Source organism: Tachysurus vachellii, chromosome 4 (genome assembly GCF_030014155.1).
Source record: "Tachysurus vachellii isolate PV-2020 chromosome 4, HZAU_Pvac_v1, whole genome shotgun sequence".
NCBI lineage: Eukaryota > Metazoa > Chordata > Actinopteri > Siluriformes > Bagridae > Tachysurus > Tachysurus vachellii.
This window is the reverse complement of record NC_083463.1, coordinates 21527868-21551159: the sequence shown is the minus strand read 5'-3', so window position 1 is coordinate 21551159 and position 23292 is coordinate 21527868. Positions and strand designations below refer to the sequence as shown.

The following is a 23292-nucleotide window of genomic DNA, read 5'->3' as shown; positions in this document are numbered from 1 at the left end:
AAAAATAATTGGTGCCCCCCTGCCCACTCCCCAGGACTTGTACCATGCAAGAACCAGAAACCTGGCAGGAAAAATCACTACTGACCCTTCACACCCTGGACACAACCTATTTCGGCTCCTCCCTTCTGGCTTCGCTACAGAACTTTGTTTACCAAAACTGCCAGACACAGGAACAGTTACTTTCCCCAGGAAATCACCCTGATTAACAACTCACCATAATAAGTACTGCATTATCAGAACTGTCGGTCATCACATCATCCGTATATTTCACACACTACTGCTGCTGTATATTGTACAAAAGCGTAATATTGCACAATACTTATTGCACTACGATGCACTCTCACTTTATTTACATTACTGATCTGTCATATAATCTGTATTCTTATTTAATACTCGTACTGTCTATATTGTCTCACATCGTCTGTATTGTCTTGTCATGTATAGTCCAAGCTAAATGTATAGTATAGTATTTTTTATGTCTGTAATTCTGAGAGTCACAAACAGCTGGAACCAAATTCCTTGTGTACTTGGCCAATAAACCTGATTCTAACTCTAATTCTGATGAACATAAGCGTGGTAGTTTTTTTTTTTTTTTTTTTAAATAAAAATGTATATAATATTGTTTATTATTTTTGCGCATTTTCTCTGTATCTCAAGAATTGATTGCAACTGTATTGTTTCTTTTAGTGATAGAGGAACTTAATGAGCAACAGTGTGGAGCAGCAGTAATAGTAATCGCATCAGGGTCATATGACAAGCCCGCAGTTCCTCCCAAACATTACGCTCTAGCAACCGCTCACAGTTCGAGAACGCCGAGAAAAACAAAGCCAAAGTGGTGGAATTTATCAGTCGCGGAAATGTTGGCGCTGATTAACCGTTTCCTAGACTGGGTTAAGTCCCTGTTTTGGAAGGAGGAGATGGAGTTAACGCTTGTTGGGCTTCAGTATTCTGGAAAAACCACGTTTGTCAATGTGATAGCTGTAAGTGTTTTCATCACCCTTGTTTGTAATTTAGCTTAGCTACCTAGCATATGCTAACCCGCTGTTTCATATGTGTGTAAAAATGTCATCTCATGAATGCAACTAGATATTTTATAATATCTAAAACATTACGATGTAAACTATCACTGAATGTTGGTAAAGAAGCAGAAACACTTGGCTGTCAGCTAGTTAACCAGCCACAGCCAGAGAACTTAGCTAGCTTGGTTAGCTTGGCTAGCTTAGCTTGGCTAGCTTGGTTATCTGTGGCCTAAAGCTTGTAACTGTCATTTAGCCATTGGCTATAAAAAATAATAATAACGTCGTCTTTCCACATCTAGCTTAGTAGATGTAACTCATTAGCAGATAGCAGATATTATTTATATAGTATCGAGCTAGACGTGGCAGGTTAGCTAATTAGCTAGCTAGCTGGTTAGCTAATTAGCTAGCTAGTTAGCTTGGAACAGGCAGTGTCATGCTGCTGGCTAATCCTAACTGATCATACAGGGCCTCGGACACAGCTGTATTCCTGAGGGTACATTGCTAGTTCTTGTTACAGCATGTACCTGTCCTGATGAGGTCATGTGAGCGGTGTTAAGTCAAGTGAACCTGTTCATCAGCCTTTATGATTTTACTCAGGAAATGAGCTAAAAGCTGCACACATCACGGGTAACGCAGACTGCAGAGGTCTTGTGTTTGTTGGCGTGAAGCACCTGCGTTTCCGAGTACCTGTTATGTTCACTCAGTTTGTGGTCTTGGTGTCTGAGTCTTGCGTCATTCCTTTGTGTCGAACTGCGTCGTCATTCCAGGACTCGCAGGTCTGTCGGTTTGCCAGCCTTGTGCTCGTAGACAAGCTGAAGTAATGCTTAAGCTTTAAGATCCTGGAACAAAATTAGACTACGATGCAAAGTCAAATCTGCCAATAATACATATATTTTCACACAGTGTCAGCCAGGTGATTTGTTTTGCCTCATTAACACCATGCATATAAATGCATATTTTGATGCTGAGGAACCTTTTGAAAGTAAAAAAAAACAACTACTACAGTAAATATCATTCTGAATGCACTGAATTCATGAAGTGGGGTGTTAAAACCAAACACAACACAAAAGTCATCATAAACACACTCAACTGCTTTCAAGGAAGGTTAGTCGACCACGTACGTATACAGTAACTTGTCAAAAACTGCTATTTTTGAACAACTGCAAGCTTGATGGAAAAAAAATAACAACGTGCACCACCGTGTTCCTCTTTTGTTAAGGTTAGTGATGTGTATGTATATACAGTGAACTGTACCGGAAGTGTTCTTGTCTTAAGTACATGACACATCTATAATATGGTTTATACAATGTAGGTAATAGTGGTATGGTTGATATGGCACGGGTATTATTAGGTGATCAGAGTCTTGTGATCGGAGATTCTAGTGGCACGATAGCAGACAAATGAGCAGAAGTCTGTAATTGTGCATCTACAGGACAGAAAAGCAGGGACGGTGTGTGCAGTTAGTAAGAATTTTTCTTAAAAATGTCATAAACAGACAAAATGATTCACTCGTAAGACAATATACCATAAGGGTTTTGCAGTATAAGTTTTTGACTTTGATATCCACCGTACTGTCGTGATTCTCAATATCCAGATGTACCTGTTTGGCCAGAAATGTATAAAAAACAAAGTGAAGGAATTGAAAACTTAAAATTTGATAATTTCTGGATTTTTATAAGCACAGATGTATTCTTTTAATCTGTCTAGGTATTCGAGTTTATAGACATTGATTGCTGGTCAGTCAGGACTAAGGAGGCAGGTTGTTGCTGTCGAAGCAATGTTGTCAAATACACCTTTTAAAGATCTGTAGAAAAATGTAATTCTGCAGCCAATAATGTATGAGTTTGAGCTGTGCTATTAAATGAAGCTGAATATAGAGACAGTCGATCTACGTGTAGTGCGCATGCACTGCTTAGCTGCATTACGTCTTACCACTAATGTGTTGCACATGTTCAGTGTCCATCTCTGGTTTGATCACAATCACCAAGCTCTTTCAAAATTATGTTAAGAATGGCATTTATGAGGAAGTAAATAAAATAAAAACATAATCTGTTAGAAGTTGTGAGGAAGCAAATTCAGTGTCACAAGCTTCATGATTCACAGAAATATCCATTAATCATGCATCCGAGTTAAAGACTTAATAAAGTGGTGTGGCAGTGAAGTTGGAGGAATTCTGGCCATCCGTCCATCCATCACGAGCCCATGCAATTCTTTTAGCAAATATACTTTGTCATATTTCCTGAAATATTAACAATTATTTATTTAAACCACTGACCAGTTTAAAGCAATTGTTGATGAATGAATGAAGGCAAACAGTACATGTTTTGCTGAGAGCTGCAAGAACTTTGGACCTGGCCACCTGCTCAATAGGACATTATTTTGTGGGTCCCTCTGGATTCCTGGTGAATCTCCTGGACCTTTATAATATCTGCTTTGAAATGGAGATACACCTTTTATATACTGATTTGGTTGTGTTCGCTGTCTATCCTGAGCAACATGATCAGATCATGATCAACAAAACTAAATCAACCTCTTTGAAATCTGCTGTAGCCACAAGAAAGTCAAATTAAGCAGTTATTGCAAAATGCAATGCCAGACCTAGTGTCTAAAGTATCGAAAGTATCGAATATTTTATATTTGCCATGTAGAGTTGAAAAGGTACTGAGAAGCTTTCAGTATCTTATGGCAGTGCTATCGACTTGTGGCTAATTATTTTATTAGAAGAAGACGTTTGAGAGTCAGTATCTGTTGTGATTAGTTCCTGTTACTGTTTGTCATATGTGGAAACAACCCAACATGGTGAAATCATTTTGGAGCAGTTCTTGTCTCTTACATACTCTGGTCACTCCAAGTTTCCTCTTCTGCAAAGGGAAAATGACTTAGATTTCACCACCGAACACCTGACTGAGACGTTTGACTTCAGTGATGTGGCATTGTATTAATGTAGCGGCTTAAACCGGTCTTCTCTTATTGATCATAGCCAGGATTTAAAAGGCTGTAATATTCCTGAAGGTTATGTTTCAGTGCAATGCTGTACAAATGCACAGTATATAGATAAGACCTATAGATAAGGGGGATTTGTATTGTTGCAAGATGAATAACACAGCACAGTGCATATTTTCACATTAGACTGAATTGAGGCTCAGTTTAGTAAAATATATAACTTTTTTTTAAAGTAAAAATATAAAAATAAAAATTGGCTCCGCTCTCACCCCAAACCTGATATATGGTTTATGCTTATTTTGATCGCACCTTTTAGCCTTAATGACTTTACTATAGGTGTGCGTGCGTGCGTGTGTATTTGTGAGCGAGTTTGTGTGCATGTGCTTGCACTCACATTTGTACACACACGTATTGGCTTACGTTCAGATTTGGCGAGTGGGAGGTTTCTGTCAGTCACAAGACGCACACAGCCACTTAGGCTGAGGCAATGTGAGTCATGTTACTTCTTTAGTCATGTGGTATTATGTGCACAGTGGCTAAGAAATTGCAAACAACCCTTTGTACTTATGACACATTACAGTCCTCACATTACTGAGCTTTCTGCATTCAAGGGGAACTTAATGATAAATTAGCAGTAATTTCCACAAGCTCAAAAACGAGGTACCACGTGCGATTTTCCTGTATTGTCAAGTCTGCTCTTTTACAAGACTATACATTTTATTGGCACAAGATATACAGTACTGTTCAAACCTCTTTTTTTTTTTAAAAAAAAAAGAGATCCAGATCAAATCAGTATTTGGTGCGAGCAAACGGCATCAATTCTTCTAGTTACACTTGCCCACAGTTTTTAAAGGAATTCAGCAGGTAGGTTTTTCCAAACATCTTGAGGATCTAACCACAGATCATCTGTGAATGTAGGCTGCCCCAAATCCTGTCTCTCCATCTGATCCCAGACAGATATGATGATGAGCTCAGGGCTCTGTGGGGGTCAAAACCATCACTTTCAGGGCTCCTTGTTCTTCTGTATCCTGAAAATACATCTTAATGGCATTGGTTGTATGCTTGGGGTCACTGTCCTGTTGCAGAATAAATTTGGGACCGTTCAGATGCCTTCCTGCATTATGGAAAATTATCTGCTTGTATTTCTCAGCATTAAGGACACCATTAATCCTGAACAACTCTCCAACTCCATTTACAGAAATGCAGCCCCAAACTTGCAAATGAACCCCCACCATGAAATGCAAAGAACCTCCACCATGCTTCACTGTTGCCTGTAGACAAATAGTATTGTACCACTCTCCAGCCCTTTGGCAAACAACCTGCCTCCTGTTCATCAGACCAGAGCACTTACTACCATTTTTCTACACACACATTCCTGTGTTTTCGTGCATAATTTAGTCACTTAGCCTTGTTTGCATGCTGGAGGATTTCATTTTGCACAAATTTCTTCCACGAAGCCTACATTTGGCCACACTTCTCCAGACAGTAGATGTGTGTATGTGGGTCCCACTGGTTTCCGCCAGTTCTTTGCTGATGGCAGTGCTGGACATCATCTGACGTTGAAGGGAATTAAGCATTATGTGTCTTGCATCCGCTGCATTTCTGAGTTTCTTGGTCTATGGTCCTCAACATTTTCTTCTTTTGTAAATTGAAAAAAGCAGTGAATATATATGTTTCTATTTTCTATTGCAGTATTTCTTCACACCTGCCTAAAACATTTGCACAATTCTCAAGGTGTCAAAGGCACAAGATATACCTCTGGTTGAAAATACACGCTAGTGTTTTTATCATTGTTCTGCTGCACTGATAATGTGTGAAAAATAAATGCCTACCTTAACTAAAACTGTTTCTTTTCTTTTTTTTCTTTCTTTTTGCAGTTTTGCATCTGTTTACCATCTGTACGAACACTTGCAAAGAAACCACTTGGTTATGTTGATGTGATTAGAAAGTCAGATTTCTCTGAAGTCTTGGGTGCACACCAAGCATATTTTCTGTCATGATGGACGCTCATGTTCACCTTTTATAAGCCACAACGCATAACAAATTTTTAGATTTTTTTTGTGCGCTTTCATGTATATCAGGTTTCTTAGACCATTAATTGTGGCACAGGTCTATGATCATCGTCACCGTCAAGGTGACATGTCTATCATACAAAAAAAACAACCTATACATGTGAAAAATATTTTGTACCCCGGGGCTGAGGAGTTTAGATAAAATGTTGTCCCTGTACAATTAATCCCATGTCAGAAAAGACAATGAAGCTACATATATATACACATATACAGCAGCCTATACATGTGTGTGTATATATGTAGCTTCATTTTCAGTCTTTTCTGAGCTCAAAATTGTTTCTTCTTTGCATGTATCCCAAAATAGTGTTTTAGCATTTTAATGTTTGCTCGCTTCAAAAATGAAAATGGAAGAAATTCTATTTAAAGTCTCCATTCAGACTATACTGGAAAGACACAAAATCACAGATTATAAGTCTACGGTGGGAAACGTTAACTCAATCTTATTATCAGCATCATCCACCTCAGTACCCTATCAGCTGAGCTAAATGTCACAGCATTTGGAATTGTTGACAGTTTTATATTACTTCATTACTTAAACAAATACCCAATTTTATGGCAGTTAACCCATTGAATTCTCTAGAATAACATTTCACAATTTTATGATGTCATTTAAACATTTGTCTCTTTTGTTATGTGTAAAATAGTGTGCAAACACTCACCTGTTTTGATAGCGATATCGTTGATATGATTGAGAAGATATATTGCAGACATTTTGCTAGCAGATTACAAACTGAGTGAAATAAACTAAAGCTCATTTTGAAAAATGAGGAAATCACACTTACCTCACAACAAACTTCATAAAGTACATGAAGTAGGATCTTAAAAACTTAAACATGCTGCTTTTATCCATTGTATTAAAGTAAGAGTTTAACATTTAAGGAAATCAAAATCTAATAATTCTAAGCATTTCCTATCAAAATTTTTTTTTTTTTTTCCTCTATAAGTTGATTAGGTTATAAATGTAGAGTTAAACAGGACTTTTTTCCAGTAGAATGGGTTTTGGGAAATTTTAAAATGCTATAAAAATTTTTTTTTGGTTGAAATGCAACCAAAAAATAAATAAATAAAATCAGTTCAGGAATGCTTTTTTTTTTTTTCCTTTCAGAAGCATATAAAAATTTTGGTTTGGCATTCATCTTTGGCCAGGTCTTTAAAATGTATTAAAAAGACTGCATGAAGTCTAGTACACGCTTCATGTTTTTAGCACCAGTTTCCCAGTTGGTGTATAACTGTGTCCCTGGAAAATACTCAAATATTCCAGTATTTTCTAACATCTCTGAATTTTTTGTTGATGCATAACAGTCATTAGTATCAGACAATGAAGGCCTCAGAGAAAATCTGATCTCATGCACCACAAGTCCCTAAACTCAATAATTTGTTATCTGTCTGCATTATATGGCCAAAAGTATGTGGACACTTAACAATCACACCAACAGCTTCCACCGTTCTGGAAAGGCTTTCCAGTACATTTTGGAGTATGGCTATGGGCATTCGCCCTTTCTGCGTACTGCATCAGCTATATATGATTGAAATGACAACAAAAGTTTATTGGCTTGACTTGACTTGACTTTCAGCCACAAAAGGCATGTCACACAGTTAGCCTTACAGTTCATACCAAAAGTGTTCAGTGGGGTTGAGGTCAAGGCTCTGTGCAGGTCACACCAATCTTGGTAAAATATGTGGTTGTGCACTGCTGTGTATTGATGCCACAAAGGTGGAAGAACAGAATTGTCTATGATGCCTTGGTACTCTGTGGATTTTCCTTCACTGGAACTTAAAGGCCCAAACGTGTTCCAGCATGATGCTGCACAAAGCAGGATCCATGTGAACATGAGTTGCCAAGGTTGCTGTTTACAAACTAGAGTAGCCTACACACAATGAACTGAAACTCTTGTGGCTTCATTGGCAAAAATCCCCAGAGCCATGTTTCAAAATTCAGTGTAAAGCCTTTCTAGACGAGTGGAGGCTGTTGGCAACCAAAATGGGACCAGATCTGTAATAATGCCTTCGGTTTTGGAAAATAGTGTTCAGCAAAGCACGTATGGGTTTAAAGGTCTGGTTTACACACTCTTAGCCATGTATAGTGTATGAAAATATGCATGTATAGTGTTTGTGTAAAAGGCAACTATTGTAATATATTATGATACATACACATCAGGATTGAAACTAACTTCCCAATGATGTGGCTTATAAAACATTTATTGTATTCTAAAGACAATACAAACTGTCCAAATAGGATCCTTAAAAACAACGTGGTGTAAAGTTTTGGATTATTGCTTATTCCTATCAGTTAAAATGCAGAGAAACACTTTGTCATGTGTACCACTGTGCTAACGGAATATAGATAAGATCATAGTTATTTATCTTCAAAAAGAGATCAAGTAAATCAGAAACGTGATACTTTATATTCCTGTTTGCGGTTAAATTTGGCAGCTGGCAAAAACATTTGACAAGTAATTGAGAATTCTCTTGCAGTTGTTAGTGTGTTTAAGGAGTTAATCATGAAAATAAGTCAACAGAGAAATACAAGAAAATACATTGTTAAGGCTACTGGAACCTGTAATCAGAAGCTTTTTTCCCCCCTCAATTTCATTTTTAGTCTGGACAATTCAGCGAAGACATGATTCCAACAGTTGGATTCAACATGCGGAAGGTCACAAAAGGAAATGTCACAATTAAGGTACGGTTTCCCACTTCCCACTTCTGTAGCAAATCTCTATTGTAATGCATGCACAGGACTAGGACTTAAAAGATGATATGTATGCTTCAGTCTAATCTGATGTTGTCATCCTCTCCAGATTTGGGATATAGGAGGACAGCCCAGGTTTAGGAGCATGTGGGAACGGTACTGTCGAGGAGTAAACGCCATCGTGTGAGTGTCTGGTTTTCTTCCATATTGCTTATGAATATACTATTGAAAATACAGCTCATATTCTTAAAGTACAGTACCAGTTAATTGAGTAAATAGTTATTTATTCTGTTCTTAAAAAAGAAAAAAGATCTACAAACACGTATGTCGTATTATTGGGGAAAAAAAAAAAAAACAACAGTTCTAAGAATAAGGTGTTGCAGGTTTTTATTGTTACTGTACACTGTGCAGTACTACCCAGAAGATGAAGTGTTCACAGAAAACCGCTTGCTGGTTCCTGTTCTAAAACCAAATTGCCTGGTGTGACTGGCAGTGATGCAGTAAGGGACACCTGAGAAAAGAAATACCTAGAATGCCTTGTAAAACTGTTCAACCCACAGATTTCGATATCATTCATTCATCACAAAACATCATGCTCTTAAAATTCAATTATTTGACAGCAAATCTAAGGAAAAGAGGAAAAAGAAATCTATACAAAATGATGTTTGCAGCTGTTCAACCCCTTTACCTGACAGATTTAATCAAGATTCTGCAGATTGGTTGGATGTTGTTTGGTGGCTGCAGTTTTCAAATGGAGTCACATATCTGGACTTTGCCTTGGCTCCTGTAAAGCATTCATCTTTTTGTTTTTAATAACTTCTACATTGCTTTAGCCATGTGGTTGGAACCGGTATTCTGTTGAAAGGTGGCGATCCTCCCAAGCTTTAGTTTTTTGTTTCCTTTGTCTTGTCTCAGCACAAAAATTTTAACACCGGTACTTTCCAGGACTGCTCGCTCAATCCATTGCTGACTCATGACTGTGTTGCAAAGTGAAGTTCAAATGTAATAACTGCCCATTTGCACGAATGAGAATTAGCTTATAAGGCTGTCTGCCATATGATGTAAATGTTAATGCACAGAGTAGAGAAAGTAAAAGCTCCAAGTTTCTTTGTGTTCACATGAATGATGACAGCAATTGGATTCTCACGACTACCTGCCTAGTGAAAAAATACCCAGCAGCTTCTCTAATTCATACAAAGGTTGAAGAAATGTTAAACAAACTTCTCATTCCTCCCATTCTCCTCACCTTCTAAAAAATGGCTGATAGAGAGTATTCTTACTAGATCTCTCAGCATGTGGTATGGAAACTGCAAATTTCCTGACCACAAGGCCCTTTACGAACAACTGAAAAAACCCCATAAAGTTAAGTCAAGTAGCTTTTATTGTAATTTCAACCATATATAGCTGACACAGTACTTAGTGAATACATAATACATTACATAATATACAATACACAAAAGCCGTTCTGTCCAGTGTACATATTGTTTACTCTATAAGGGTCTCTCTACCCATCATCGTATTGAAAATGACCCCTCTCGTAGGCTCTGCCATCTTGTAGAAGGTACAGGAGTTTTTTTTTGTTGTTTTTTTTTGCCACCAACAGACTCTGCAACAGTTTCCTCCTTGAGGAAACAAGTTCCTCCCTAGTTTACTCAGCACCCTTCTGGTAAATATGACTGCACACTGTACTTTACACTTTTTATTACGGAACCTATTTTTGCTGCTACTCTGTGGTTTAGAGTTTACAGCCCTATGTATTGTCCTGAACTCATCTCACACATTTCTGAAGCCTTCTGTACGGTAATGTACTGAAGTCCTGTAATTCATTTCTACCTGGTACTAAATAGAGGAATGACAATAAAAACCCACTTGACTTGACTTTTTTTTTTTTTAGCTTACATTTATATTTAGCCAGCAATTATAGAGCTGGTGACTGGTGCACCTCCACTGTACTGTCTAACCACTTTAGGGTGATTATCGGTCACTGTGATTTCTCTCACCAGTGTCTGTCTAGTTTTTGGGCTGAGTTTTGAGGAACATAATTGTCTAGGTGTTGCTTAGATGTTGTGAGGCAGTTTCTACTTCTCACTATTAACCTAACAGTGCTTATTTTGATATCCAACCCCTTAGATAGAATTTTATCCCCGATTCCTAAGTTATGAAATTCTGTTTCATTATCTTCCTTTGAATGCTGATTTAATCTACATTTTCAGCCCTTTCTTTCAGCCTGACTATCTCTTCAATGATCGTTGTTGCAAATGCAAGGTGTTTTATTATTTCACAAGTGAAGGCCAATTATTTGTCGAGGGTGTCATTAAGTAGTGTCTTTCATGTGGAGCTTCCAGAACCTTGTCGGAGGTTGTTGCATATCTATGCAAGCATGGAGGGGGAAAAAAACTAACACAAATTAAACAAATGTGCATTTATCATTTGTTCTAAAGACATCTGAAGTTTTAGGGGGTTGAATACTGTAGGATTACTTTAGTGTACTTGCATACTATTGTAATTTGACACTTTGTCATGTTTTTGATACCGTTTATTCTCCCACTAAAGGTACATGGTGGATGCAGCAGATCGAGACAAAGTAGAAGCTTCCAGGAACGAGCTGCATAATCTGTTAGACAAGCCACAGTTACAAGGAATCCCTGTAAGTCTCACAACTGTAACACTGTTGAAGATCCTGCCTCCTGCCAAGCCATTAATCTTTAAAACATTGTGTTTCAGGTATTGGTACTTGGTAACAAGAGGGATCTACCTAATGCACTGGATGAGAAACAGCTTATTGAAAAAATGTAAGTTCAAAATTGATTTATATGAACCAGCTTTAAGGTTGGCTTTATGTGTACATTCAGTGGACACTTTTATTAGTTTCTCACAGATCATGTCGACCTTCAATACCACTGATACAAAATATATGCTCTTGGTAGGTATTAGTCACTGAGTGTGTAGTCTGTAGTTATGAGCAGTTTGTCTGTACCACGGTGATTCTGGGGTTATTAAAAAACTGTGTCACTACTTAGGTGAGAACTAGCTTTGAACCAGATGTATCTAGATAACTACAGTGATGTACAATAAAAAGAATAAGGTGGACTAGTAATACCTTATATCTTAATACCATAATACATTTATATTATGTTTATGCTCTGTAAAGCTGCTGTGAGACAAAGTGCTATACAAATACATTTTGAATTTGAATAAATAAGGAGCATTAAAGTTGGCATTAAGAATAGACCATGATTAGAACCATGGTTGATGCTGTGATTGACATATATTCCAGTGCATCACACACTTTCAGTAAGAGAGAAAGAAGAAGAGCAATGACTAGTGAATAGAGGTATAAGCTGGGTTTATCTAATGCTGTCAACTAACTGTATGTAGATGTGTTTTAGATATGTTTCAGATGTGTAGATGAGGCTTTCTCGTTGGGGATAATACCAACAAATTAAAATCTAATATTAAATCTTGAATTTTTTGTTCTGTAAAGCTGCTTTGAGACAATGTCCTTTTTTGAAAGCGCTATAGAAGTTTCACAACTATAAATGCATTACTTACAATGCATTTATGCTTATTGTGGGATTCAACTCTAAATTCCCACATCAAGAAATGTAGGTCTCCTAGGTTTCACATCTTCCCTTTTCATTTTGTCATTGACATTTAAGTAACGGTGAGTGATGATTCAGATCACAGCACCATGATGCAGACTGAGGTGACTCTCAGCCTCTGTGAACTGTGTATCTACTGCATACATCTTTTAGCACAAAAGCCTTCTGTTTTGAAAGGAAGCATTGCCATCTTTTGGTTGTATAAAATATTTAAATATATAACTGCTGGGGGTTTCTAAACTACTATACATATTAGTTATATATCCAAACTCGGGATTCATCTATGGCTTGTGGTTGGAAATTTTCAGAAGCTCACAAGCAATATTCAGTACAAGAATACTGGTAGCCAACACTAAATGTGTTTTTTTTATATATATATATATATATATATATATATATATATATATATATATATATATATATATATATATATATATATATATATATATATATTTGAGCTAATATGCTTTGAATACTTGCTCATGTACATGGGTCACACACTACAGAAGAATAAAAATGAAAATACATTTAGAGGTGATGGAGTACTTATTGCTTTAGATGCTTGTTTTACTGCATGCTTTAGAAATCTTATTTGTATCTTATTGATACTTATATTTTTGCTAAATGTCCACATGCTACAGTTCAGACCTGGACAAACCCTTGTTCTGCATAGACTACTCAATGTTTTGCAGGAATGATTTTTCTTTCTTTTTTTTTTTCTTTTTTTTTGTGTGGAAATAATAGGCGTATCATTTCATTCATGAAAACATTGCATAATAATTAGGAAGAGTATGGTGTATTGTATATGCTTTGATTTCAGGCAGCTAGAACAAATTTATATCAACTGAAGAATACTGGCCCAAACGATCCTACAAATATACATACTAATGAATTTTTTATTTATTTTTTTTTCCCCCCACCAGGAATTTGGCTGCTATTCAAGACAGGGAGATCTGCTGTTACTCCATTTCCTGCAAAGAGAAAGATAACATTGGTAAGCAACAGTCAGCTTCAGTGTTAATGCTACCATTTAAGAAACTGGATAGGATATTTGGAGAAATGTCTTAAGAATAGCTTGGATTACTATAGAGAACCAATTGCTTTAAGCAGTTATCATTTCCCTTGGTTGGTTGTCAGAATCTTTACATATATCGTACACTGACTGAGGGCAGTTCAATAAACCCTAACCACAAAATTTGAGTACTGAGCTCAATATTTTGTTATGAAATGTTCTACCACAATAGTATGTAATAGGATTTTGTAACCAGAGATAGTGACATTTTGAATTTGTTTTATCCAGCATCCGTAAGTCATTGTATTTAGTCTAAACAATCTGGTTAAAATGTGACATTTAATGAAATAAATGTAGAAAAATTGTCATCCAGGTTGTACCATTAAGTGGGCCACAATTTAAAAATAAAAAATAATAATAATTGTGTGTTCTGTTGCTCCAAATTGGTACTTCAGGACTAATATTGAGAAAACCCGTGTTTAGATACAGAGGAAAACTGACTATTTGTTCTGTTTGTTACAAGTAACTTTTTGTAAGCTTATTTAATTGACAAAATACAGCTCCTGAAGATAAACAGCCCTCATTCAAATGACAAGAGGAAATCTTGTATTGGTGTTAGACGTTTGGTGATGCACAACCATAGCACAGTTGTGGAAAACAGCCCTCATGCAAATGTAAAATACAGTGTTGGATTATTCATGCTTTATGTTCATTATTGTAAATAAAGCATGAATTATCATTATCATGTTGGCTATTAAGCCTTTTTTCTATCTGTTGTAACTGTTCCTTCTCCTGTTCCTCGTAGACATCACACTGCAGTGGCTCATCCAGCATTCGAAAACGCGGAGAAGCTGAAAGCCGTGTTTAAGATTCACGTGCTGACACGTTCCTCTCACATCCATCCTGCTTACTCTGTGAAACTGTACAGTCGTCGCATCACACTATTTCCACCACAGTTGGTCGCAGATATCCATATCACACCCATCATTGCCAACAGCCAGCCTTCTGAACCTATCGCTAAATGATGTAAGCCCGCAGTTTTCAGCCAACTCCTCCTCCTTTTTGAGAAGATCTCCCACCTGCTAAAACAAAAGCTCGGCTTTCTCTATTCTACAAACTAGCTTCAGTTTCTTAAGGGATTTAAACCTCCAGTCAGTCCTATTTCCAAATCATGGGAAATTAAAGACATTTCTGTTTTTTCCTCCCCTCACTAAAGGTCTTGCTCATGTGAGAATGTAATTGTGTACGACTGTTGCCTCTCTCTGTCTTGCTCTCTCTTCTTCTGGCCAAAAGATTTCTCCAGAGAAAGCAGTTTATTATATTTAATTAAGGAGTGATTTGAGAAGTCAGCAAAAATATCTTGACACGTATGTACAAATATTGATCACGTAACTATTTTTTACTATGTTGAGCAGAAATATATTTAAGTGAATGTATTAAAGGGTTAGGTGTAGTCTTTCATTCAACTCAATGATGTCTTGCTGTGGGTAAGCTGGAAGAGAGAGGCAGCGAAGTTCAAAGTGCCTTGTGCAGCAGACGTCGCCCTGAAGAGGAACAGTATGCTAGGTGGGTCTGCCTAGAACCCCATTCACCTATAAAGAAATTGAAACCAATAAAATCGGCATGCTTTTAAGGTAGATCGTTGTACCATTTGCTAATCTGAACATCTCTGTGAAGAGAAAAATATTTGAAGCCCTCACTATCAATGCACTTTTGTAAATATATACCAATAAATAATTCTTGACATCTGAAAGAAAAGCATATTTTGTAAATTAACTCAACCTAAGCAAATCTCTTATATCCACTTACACAACCAAATTAACAAAGTTAAAGATGTGTTTCTTGGAGAATGTTAAGAATGTTAATTGTTATTTTAATAGTCCAACACCTGTTGATGAAGTGTCTCGCATAACTCTAATAATTTCAAATGTTGAATCCCAAAGTACATATGAATAAAGAAAAAGGCACATGAGACGGGTACTACTTTTTCATACTGTTTATAGCACTTCTTCACCAAACGGCACAGCCTTCCAAGGCTCGGCAACATACGTGAGCTTAGGACTGTAGGTATACTGGCCGAGCATGTTGCTTTAACGTTAAACATAAATCTGCTTGTGAAAGTATGATTTCTTTTAAAGGGTATCGGGTAGTGACTTGATGTGCACAAGTAGTAAAAATAATGCATTAGAAATTGAAACCAGGCATCTCATCTATATACACTAGATGGCGCAAAAATGCATACAAAAATCCACTAAGGGACCTTTTTTATAAAGGTGAGGGGAAGCCCACACAGACCCAACACATGCAAACAAGCAGTTGTGCGTAATTTGTGGCTGAATTCTAAAATGTTTTTTTATACTCCGTCAGAGGTGACACTAGGCATCACATTAGATACGACATCTGATTTGCTCCAACTAGGGAGATTTTACTAGGATTGTGGGGAAAATGTAAAATCACGCTACATAGCAATGAAATTTTATTGTAAATAAATATAATGAATAAAATATCGAATTGCTGTTTCAAACAGTGTATGTTTTTGAAGAGAGAAATGCTTTAATGCATACTACACTAGCCTGCTATTGAAGGTATTTGTGCCTGTGAGAAGCAGAGAACTTTTTACATTGTATATAATACTGCCTCTATATTTCCGTATTTTTTCCCCCCACTAAACTTACTAATTAAAAAGCAGTACAGTTGTTGACTTTAGTCCATTAGTTTTTAGTTGAAAGAATTAATTGCACACTATGTGATTAATGTAGATCCATACATAACATTTTTTTATGCAATCTACCTGAGTATTGAGGTAGCTAACATCACAGATGAGGGTTGTTTTTCTTAGGAGCCCTCTGGGTTTCTGGAGTCTGCACTGACAAGGATGTATGGCTTTATTATTGATTGCTGGTTGACTACAACCAAACCAGGCATATGTCCTTTGATCATTCACTTCGCTGATTTCACATTACATAACAAAAGTACAGAGTGTGAAGGTTGAACTAGCAAAGCAACTGTACATAAAATATTGCAAACTACATACCATAATGGCAGACATCAAAATTCAAAAGAGGACAAACTGTTATATAATATTACAATACAGTATGCTTTTCATTTGTAATCAAACTCAAGTGTGTGTGGATCCACTCACCTGACCAACCCGGTGTCTCACTGTAACAAGTTGATAGAACTGCATTTGAGTGCCACAAAAAATATATTTTATATGATTATTGATAAGGAAACTATTTTTTGAACATGCTGTCTGAATTTAGTCCCACTTTGCTGTTATAAGATGACAGTCTAAAACTGTAATCCTTCATGAACACCTGCAGCTTGTAACACCGTCCTCGTTCCCTAGGATGCTGTTGTTCACACGAAAGACACGACTGATTAAATCAAGAGACATGACAATAAAAACAAGGAACAATCACAAACATGGAAGTGAATCCCTGCTTAAAGAGCAACAGAGAATTGATGGGTCTGTACTAATATTTTACTGAGCAAGCTTGTTTGACGCTTATCCAAAAGCTCAACATCTCAGACATTTTAGCTATGTTTCCTAAAGTAGCTCTCGCTCGCTGTGTTAGTTACATACAGCATAGTGTATTGATGTTACAAAGAGAGGTAAAAAAAAAAGTAATTAAATTGAATACAAGAGAAAACTTCATCAAATAAATACATTGAATAAAAACTCATTGAATTCATGCAGGGTGCCAATGATCTGGACTTTATATGACTACTCAGCCAGTGCTCATTTTTCTTTTTCTAAATAAAAGTTTTTTCACCTACAAGTGAAAAGTCTCAGTGAATTTCAGTGCCCAGCTATAGTTCTTGGGTTTGGTGATGAATTTGCATTTCTTCTTGTTGAGGTACAGCCTGATTATCGTCACCTCCACAAATGGATGGAACATTCTGGATGTCTGCCACCTCAGATCGTTTACTGCCAGGACTGAGTACAAACAGGAAGTGAAAAAGGGTGATTTTTGAAGCTAAAAAAGCTACTATCAGTGAAAGCTACTATCGTTTATAGTTTTCGTCCAGAGACTTTAATTCAAGCTTTCGTTTTCACTGCACTGCAGTTCGTACAGAAAAAGTCCTTATTCTATAGAGTTGTTTCATTCAAAGTGATCAAATTACTCAGTGTAAACAATAATTAATAAAAGAGATTATTCTTAAAGTATAGGTAAAATCTAGCCACAGGGGTTGCAAACCAGTGATGTTATGCTCCACAAGTGGTCTGTGAGCTAGAAGAAGAGAGATTCTGGAGTGAGATAGATGAGGTGATGGAAAGTATTCCTAGATGGGAGAGAGTAGTGATTGGAGTAGACTTTATCGGGCATGTTGGTGATGGGAACAGAGGTGATGAGGAAGTGATGGGCAGGTTTGGTGTTCAGGAAAGAAACCTAGAAGGACAGATGGTGGTGGACTTTGTTAAGCGAATGGAAATGGCTGTAGTTAACACTTAAATCAATATAACAGACATCCTCTAGGAGGAGCTGAGCCATCTCCTTGGCTGACATGAGGTTGGGGAGGGGCATAAAGTGGAGTAGCTTAGAAAAGTGATCAACAGAGAGTATGTTGGAAAAGGCAATGCAGGGAGGAAGACCCTGGAAGAAAAGTTTCTGGAACCACGGCTGACAAGGGATAGGAAGAGGCTGGAGGAGGCTGGATGGAGGAATCCAGAAACTTTTGTGTTAAGCACACAGGGCAGGCGCCAACAAATTCAAGAGTGTCTCATCTGAGTGAGGGCCACCAAAAATGTGCTAGAGAGCCGCCATGGTTCGAGGAAAACCAGGGTGGCAGAAGAGATGGGAGTTGTGACACCAATGGAGGACTTGGGACCGGAGTCAATCTGGGACATAGAGTTTACCTTCCATGAAGCCATCTGGAATAGAAAGGTTGGATGTGGCTTGTTGGATTCTCCTTTCTATGTCCAGGCGGAGGGAATGGACAGTGACAGCGGATAACTGGATGTGGTGGGCATGATGAGGTCTGTGGGAAACAGATGGGAGAGACGGGCATGATGCGGGCATGATGAGGTCTGTGGAAAACAGATGGGAGAGAGCTTTGGGCTTGTCATTCTTGGTTCCAGAGTGGTAGGACAGCATTGAACCTCCCAAAGAAAAGAGTCCAACAGGCATGTCTAGGGTTTAGCCTTTTGGCTGCTCTGAGGTATTCCAGATTCTTGTGGTCAGTCCATACCAGAAACAGCTGCTCAGCCCCTTCCAGCCAATGACACCTTTCCTCCAATGCAAGTTTTATGGTAAATAGCTCACAGTCGCTAACCATGTAATTCCACTCACACTAGCTCAGGCAATGGGAGAAGAAGGTGCAGGGATGGAGATGGTTGTCCTTGGGGTTTTTTTGTGACAGAATGGCTCCAACACCACGTTTACCACAAACTGTCAGGCTGGGTCTAGCAGAGTCAGGATGGTCACAGAGGTGAACAAATTTTCAAGAACCCCAAGAACTGTTGCAGCTGCTTCCTAGTACCTGGGCATGGCCAGTCCTTGACTGCTCATATCCGTTCGGGATCTATCTGCACGTCGTGGTCAGGACATAGAATTCACACTTCTCTGTCTATGCAAACAGATGGTTCTGGAGGAGCCGCTGGAGTATGGTTCGAACGTGAGTGACATGTTCCTCCAGCAAGCATGGGAAAATAAGGATGTCGTCCAGGTAAACAAACACGTAGCTGTTGAGCATGTCTCAGGGGACATTGTTGACGAGGTCCTGGAAAACTGCCGGCACATTGGTAAGGCCAAACGGCATAACCAGGTTTTAGTAATGTCGAGTAGGGGTGTTAATAGCCGTCTTCCGCTTGTCCCCTCCCCCGATGCGAACGAGGTGGTAAGCATTATGGAGATTCAGCTTAGTAAAGAAGTTCCAACACTGAAGACATGAGAGGTAGGGGGTAGCGGTTCTTTATCGTGATATTGTTAAGGCCATGCTAGTCAAAGTTTTGCCTATTTTTTTAGCTAGTTCCTGTCCATATATCCACTTACTGTCCATATTTACACCAATAATAACTTTTTACATTTTTAAACATGATCAAACTGAGTATGTATTCATAAGAAGAAACAAAGACATGTTCAAGACATGTGTGCATATGTAAATGTAAAGGCTGCATTATAACAAGATTGTGGATTGTGTCTTGTGAAGAAGGTACTGGAGCCATAATTGAATTGTCAGCCTTGGTACTGTGCTCCTTATTCGCTTCTTTTCTGACCTACCTTTTGGACTTTCATTGGGCCAACCAATGAAAAACACTAAATAACTTAATATGAAAACTGTAATATATTTGACAGTTATATATAACAACCGTTTACACATGTGTACACAGATTAACATTCTCAGTAAAGTCTTTTTAGCAGAATCAGAAAAAAAAGTACAGGTAGCTGACATTAGAATCAGAATCAGAATCCGATTTATTGGCCAGGTGTGTTGACACACACAAGGAATTTGTTTCCAGCAGTTTGTGACTCTCAAAGGTACTGACATAAATAACACAATACTATACAAGGAAACAATGCAGACGATGAGATATGATATAGACAGAATGAGTATAAAATATGGATATAGAATGAATAAAATATATAAAATATGAATATGGAATATGAACGATCAGTAATGTACATAAAGTGTGGGAGTGCAAATAACAATATTGTGCAATATGCTTTTTGTGCAATATATAGCATTACCTTCACAAACCAGGGCCAGTCTTCCTTCCCATAGTCATAATGCAGCTCTATTTATTTAAGTATCATAAGGTAATACGTTTGGAACTCTAAATGAATAAACTTGATTAAATTGTTAGTATGGGAGCTGCAGCAGACATCAAGGACCGCCACTAACAAAGGGTCTACGTGACCGCGATTACCATTTAAAGTGACCATTTGGGTGATAACAACTGTAACAATACCAAGCCAAGGTGTACGTGACCGTTATTAACATTTAAAGACATCTTGCTAGTTAACAATGTGTATCCCAGCCATTTGGGAGACACTCAGTTCTTATGCGCAATACACATTTGAGGTAAACCTCATTTAAACTACAAAGAGGAACAACAGTATAAAATGCTTGAGCAGGATTTGTCCTGGGTTCTTCTTGACGCCGATGAACCCAAAGTACTTCATATATTTTCTCACTGCTATGCTGGAATAAACTTATTCTTCTTCATTAAGATCTTTGTTTTAATTTTTAATTTTTAATTTTATTTTATTTCTTACAATGGGATGAATAAAAAGTTTCCAACTGGAACATAACAGACCAATTAGTTCTATATTAATGAGCTATTCAAAATGTAGCACTACTAAGTTAAAGCTGGTCTATAAAGGTCATTTATTGTAGATTAATTAAAACAGGAAAAAATAACATTTATATCAATCCTAATTTCTTAATTGTAGTTTTACTCACACCTTCACTATATGCTAACCAACTACATGTGGTTCTGCTCTTTGTAAACACACTATTCAACTCAGCTTAAAAAACAGCTTTTATTGGATCATTTACTTGTTAATTAATGACCAAAGTAATTTTGATGTAATATAAATAAAAGTAAAATCAAATTTCCACCGCATTGTAGTGGTCTGTATCTGGGGATCGCTAGATCTTCATGATATGCTCTCAGTGCCATGGTAATTTTCTCTGCAGTGGGGCATGCACACCGTGATAGGTTCCTAATATTGAGGCCATATCACAGAGTGGTGTTTCCCATGTTTGTTTAATCATGATATTAAATAAAATAATGGGACATTCCCAGGTGAATGCAGTGAAAGCTATGCTATTTTTAAATGCAATCTTTATTGTAGATTGATATCAAATGCTATTAGTGCATTGTGATAGTTTCTACAATTCGCAATAGTTAACCAAAATGTTTTAATAGATTTGTGTTTTTCTGAGTGAATTCATATTTATATATAAAAAAAAATTGATGGACTTATTACTTCCTATTTTAAGTGCATAAGCTGGCAAAATAGACTCTGATTGGTCAGTTTGAATTACCTGACCTATCACGGACAGCTTCAGGACAGTTTATGGCGATTTACGTTAATTTGCCTTGTCTGACGGCAAGTGTGTGCACACATTCCCAGACTTTTATTTAGAGGGCACTATGCTACACACACTTTGTGGGTGGGGTGCAAACACTTTTCACACAAACTTCTTAATTAAATACAAGTTGGGGAGATTTTCATTCTAGCATACATTTTTAGCCTCCCAGATGCTATTAGGAAGCTTTAAAAAAAGGGTTCCTGAGTTTTGGTCCCCATTTGCACATAGGTCCCCAATCAACTGATGTGTCCTCTGATTTGTCCCCAGTAACCTTTGCACATGCACACACACACAAACATGCACACTCACACACACTCACACACACACACACACACACACACACACACACTCACATACACTCAAACACACATAAACACACACACATGCACATATATACACACACACAAAGATGCACACGTACATGCACACACAAATATGCACTCACATACACAAACACAATCACACACACACATAAACACACACTCACGCACAAACTCAAATACATTACATTTAAGAGATTTATTGCTGTTATTTTATTACTATTTAATTGAACTTTTTAAAATTGTGTGTAAACGTGTGGATGTTAATCTGCATGTCTCTTTAATTTAATGTTACCAATTCTACAACTTTGTATATTAAAATGTTCAGGACGTATGTGGCCCTGCGATGGGTTGGCACTCCGTCCAGTGTGTATCCTGCCTTGATGCCCAATGACGACTCAAAGAGAGAGGACGTATGTGCACTTTCTTGTCATAAAGTCGCCCCCTAGTGACCGATTGTGATTAAATTCAATATTCAAGATTCAAGATTCAAGATTTTATTTGTCACATACACAATTATATAGAGCATATATAACCAGCAGTGACATGTGAGTCAGGTCCGCTCCATGGACAGTGCAATTATTAAAAAAAAATAAAAAATACAACACAGTGAAATAAAAGTAAACAATAAAAATATAAGAATAAAACATAAAAGAAGATGTATACTGTGGAATTAAATATAGAATGAAAAGTGGTGTGCATGAAAGTAAACTGTAGTCTTAAATATTAAGATACACAGGGATGTACAAAAGGCAATGTGCATATGTGCATTATACTGTAGTCTTAAATATTAAGATACACAGGGATGTACAAAAGGCAATGTGCATATGTGCATTATACTGTAGTCTTAAATATTAAGATACACAGGAATGTGCAAGAGGCAATGTGCATATGTGCATTATACTGTAGTCTTAAATATTAAGATACACAGGAATGTGCAAGAGGCAATGTGCATATGTGCATTATACTGTAGTCTTAAATATTAAGATGCACAGGAATGTGCAAAGAGGCAAATGTGCAAACAGGTTGACACTTACAGTATGTCAGTGTGAGGTAGTGAATGGTGAATATCTTACTGATAAGTGAATATTAAGTGGAGACATGAAGGTTTTAAGAGGCTGATTTTGAGTTTAGGAGCCTGATGGCCTGGGGGAAGAAACTCCTCCTAACGGTTTTTGCCATCAGGCTACGGAAGCGCTTACCAGATGGCAGCAAAATGAAAAGGTGGTGACTGGGGTGGATTGAGTCCTTGATGATTTTAACAGCTCTGTTTTTGCAGCGTTTGAGGTAGATGTCCTGCAGAGAGGGGAGCAGACCCTGTGATGCGCTCAGCTGAGTGCACAACGCTCTGCAGGGCTTTGCAGTCTAGACTGGAGCTGTTCTCTTACCACACTGAGTGAGATACACTGAGTCAATACAATTTCTATGGCCCCTGAATAGAAAGGTTTCAGGATTGCAGGTGAGGCCCTGCATTTTCTCAGCTGTCGCAGATGGTACAGTCTTTGCCTGGCTTTATTAACCTGTGTTTGAATGTGGGTAGTCCAAGTCAGGTCCTCGGAGATGTTTACACCGAGGTACTTGAAGCTGCTCAC

At 37.6% G+C, this 23292-nt stretch overlaps 1 protein-coding gene across 1 annotated transcript; it reads left to right on the top strand.

Annotated features, from left to right (window-relative positions):
* Nucleotides 1-745: 745 nt before the first annotated feature.
* Nucleotides 746-15309, top strand: arl8ba (ADP-ribosylation factor-like 8Ba). Its single transcript, XM_060868338.1, has 7 exons — nucleotides 746-980; nucleotides 8634-8714; nucleotides 8833-8906; nucleotides 11277-11370; nucleotides 11448-11515; nucleotides 13249-13319; nucleotides 14143-15309. The coding sequence occupies exons 1-7, from the start codon at nucleotides 858-860 to the stop codon at nucleotides 14190-14192; spliced, it is 561 nt and encodes a 186-aa protein (XP_060724321.1). The 5' UTR covers nucleotides 746-857; the 3' UTR covers nucleotides 14193-15309.
* The last annotated feature ends 7983 nt before the right edge of the window (nucleotides 15310-23292 follow it).